The sequence below is a fragment of the Kryptolebias marmoratus genome, linkage group LG7 (genome assembly GCF_001649575.2).
Source record: "Kryptolebias marmoratus isolate JLee-2015 linkage group LG7, ASM164957v2, whole genome shotgun sequence".
Taxonomy (NCBI): domain Eukaryota; kingdom Metazoa; phylum Chordata; class Actinopteri; order Cyprinodontiformes; family Rivulidae; genus Kryptolebias; species Kryptolebias marmoratus.
Window position 1 is genome coordinate 3610027 of NC_051436.1, and position 2029 is coordinate 3612055.

Genomic DNA, 2029 nt, shown 5'->3' on the forward strand with positions numbered 1-2029 from the left:
TTTACAGACGTTGAGGTAGTAGCTGAGAGTCGTCCTATGAGCTTCAGGACACGAAGCCGCACACGTCACAAGGTTGGAGATCTTTATTGTTCAGGTTTGACACGTTAAAAAAAACAAACTCCTTCGTACTTTTATTTAAATCGTCCAAAGTTCCGCTCCGTGGAGGCCGGACGGGAAAAACTAAAATCTATACAGGAGCTACAAACCTACAGCAGGAGGGTTAGGGGTTAGGGCCTGTGTCATAGTACAATGGCCACAAGGTGAGGGGGCGGGGTCTGTGTCATAGTAAAATGGTTGCAAAATGAGGGGGCGGGGTCTGTGTCGTAGTACAATGGCTGCAAGGTGAGGGGGCGGGGTCTGTGTCGTAGTACAGTGCCTACAAGGTGAGGGGGCGTGGTCTGTGTCATAGTAAAATGGTCGCAAAATGAGGGGGCGGGATCTGTCTCGTAGTAATATTGGCTGCCAGGTGAGGTGGCGGGGTCTGTGTCGTTGTAAAAAAGCTGCAAGATGAAGGGGGCGGGGTCTGTGTCTCAATAAAATGGCATCTCACTCTGCTTGCCGTGGCGTCCGTTTTAGGAGCACGGTTCAAGCAAAACATTGCGTCCTCGTCGTCTTGTGTCCCTTTATTGCCGGGGTCGGGGGGGGGAACGCTGAGGCTGAATTGATTACCTTTAATTACCCGGCGGACGCTAATGGAGGCCGGCGCTAACACCTGGGCGCTAATGTTGGCCCCGATCCACCGTTCGGGCGGCGGTCCCACCCAGGGGGCGTCCAATTAGAGCGAGTTTGAGAAGATGAGTCGTAAACAACCGTGGAATGTTTCGACGGGGTGGGAGACATCGGAGTCATCGAAGGCCGAGCTTCAGGACCCGGTTCTGAGGGGAGGGGAGAACGCTGTCCTCAGCTTCTGTTTGTGTTTGTTTTATTTAAAGCCCCACCCTTCAGGTCGGTCCGGTGGGGCGGCGGCGGGGGGGAGGGGTTTGGACTTCAGACATACTCCTTGGTGCTGCTCGAAGGACCTGAGCGGGAACCGGAGACAGGCGGGTACTTGGACACCTGCTTCTTCCGGGGACAGGAGGCCGCCAGCATGGCCCCGCCCAGAACGTCCAGGAGGGAGCCGCCCCACGCGACGAAGACGGCCGCGCCAAACTCAAACCTGCGGACAGGAAACAGGCCGTTTTATCGCCGGCCGCCACCGCGTGGCTCTGTTAGCAAAATATCTCAGGAAACTGAAGGATTCAGCTGAACTCTGGCGTGGAAGTAGCTGAGAGTCGTTCATCTTCACTTCCAGGTTTATTTATTTTTTATTATTCCAGAAAACGTATTTATTTAAATTCCAGTTGAATTATAAACCCAAACCTCCCATTTTTTCTTCACAATCGGACGATTTTCTTTCTTTTTAAGTCCTCAAATCAAAGACGAAAGGACAATTAGATGAAGACATAAATTAAATTCAGCTGAAAAAAGTGTTTTTGTTCCCCAACTTCAGGTTTAGTTTCAGTTGAAGTTCCATGTCTCAGCCCTGACTGAGCTGCAGGCGTTTTTTTGGCCGAGCAGCCGTGGTCGGCCATCTTGGATTGGGTCGACTCCAGGAGCTAACCCTGAGAGTTTCATTGACATCCGTCCCGCTGGCTTTGTGAGATATTGTGCTAACAGACTGGAGCAGAAACGTTGCAGGTTGTGTTTCTGAGGCAGGGAATAAAATTAGAAGAAAAATAAATAAATAAATCACAAGGAGTGAAGTTTGTTAAACAAATACAGAAAAGTTTCATATCAATCCCTCCAGGATTTCTTGGGGCATTTTCCTAAAAGTTGAGTTTTTATTTTACTAAAATCAATAAACAACCATAACTTTTAATATATAAACCAAAAATTCTTCCTAGTTCTGTAAGATAATTCCCAACAAACATTGACATTCTCAAAAGGTGCTTTATTTGAGAACTTTGACAGCTTCTAAACTGACATTCATGAGCATTTCTGGATTGTCCCTGGTCTGCAGCTCTCCTCACATGTTTTGCAGACACAAAGT

General features: G+C 48.6%; 1 protein-coding gene across 1 annotated transcript in view; it reads right to left on the bottom strand.

The window, feature by feature from the left end:
* Positions 1-68: 68 nt before the first annotated feature.
* cldn7a (claudin 7a) overlaps positions 69-2029 on the bottom strand; it is a gene marked incomplete in the record, with an annotated part of 6998 nt that continues 5037 nt past the window's right edge. Inside the window, 1 exon segment of the mRNA XM_025003397.2 lies at positions 69-1156. Coding sequence (XP_024859165.1) covers positions 988-1156 — 169 coding nt within the window.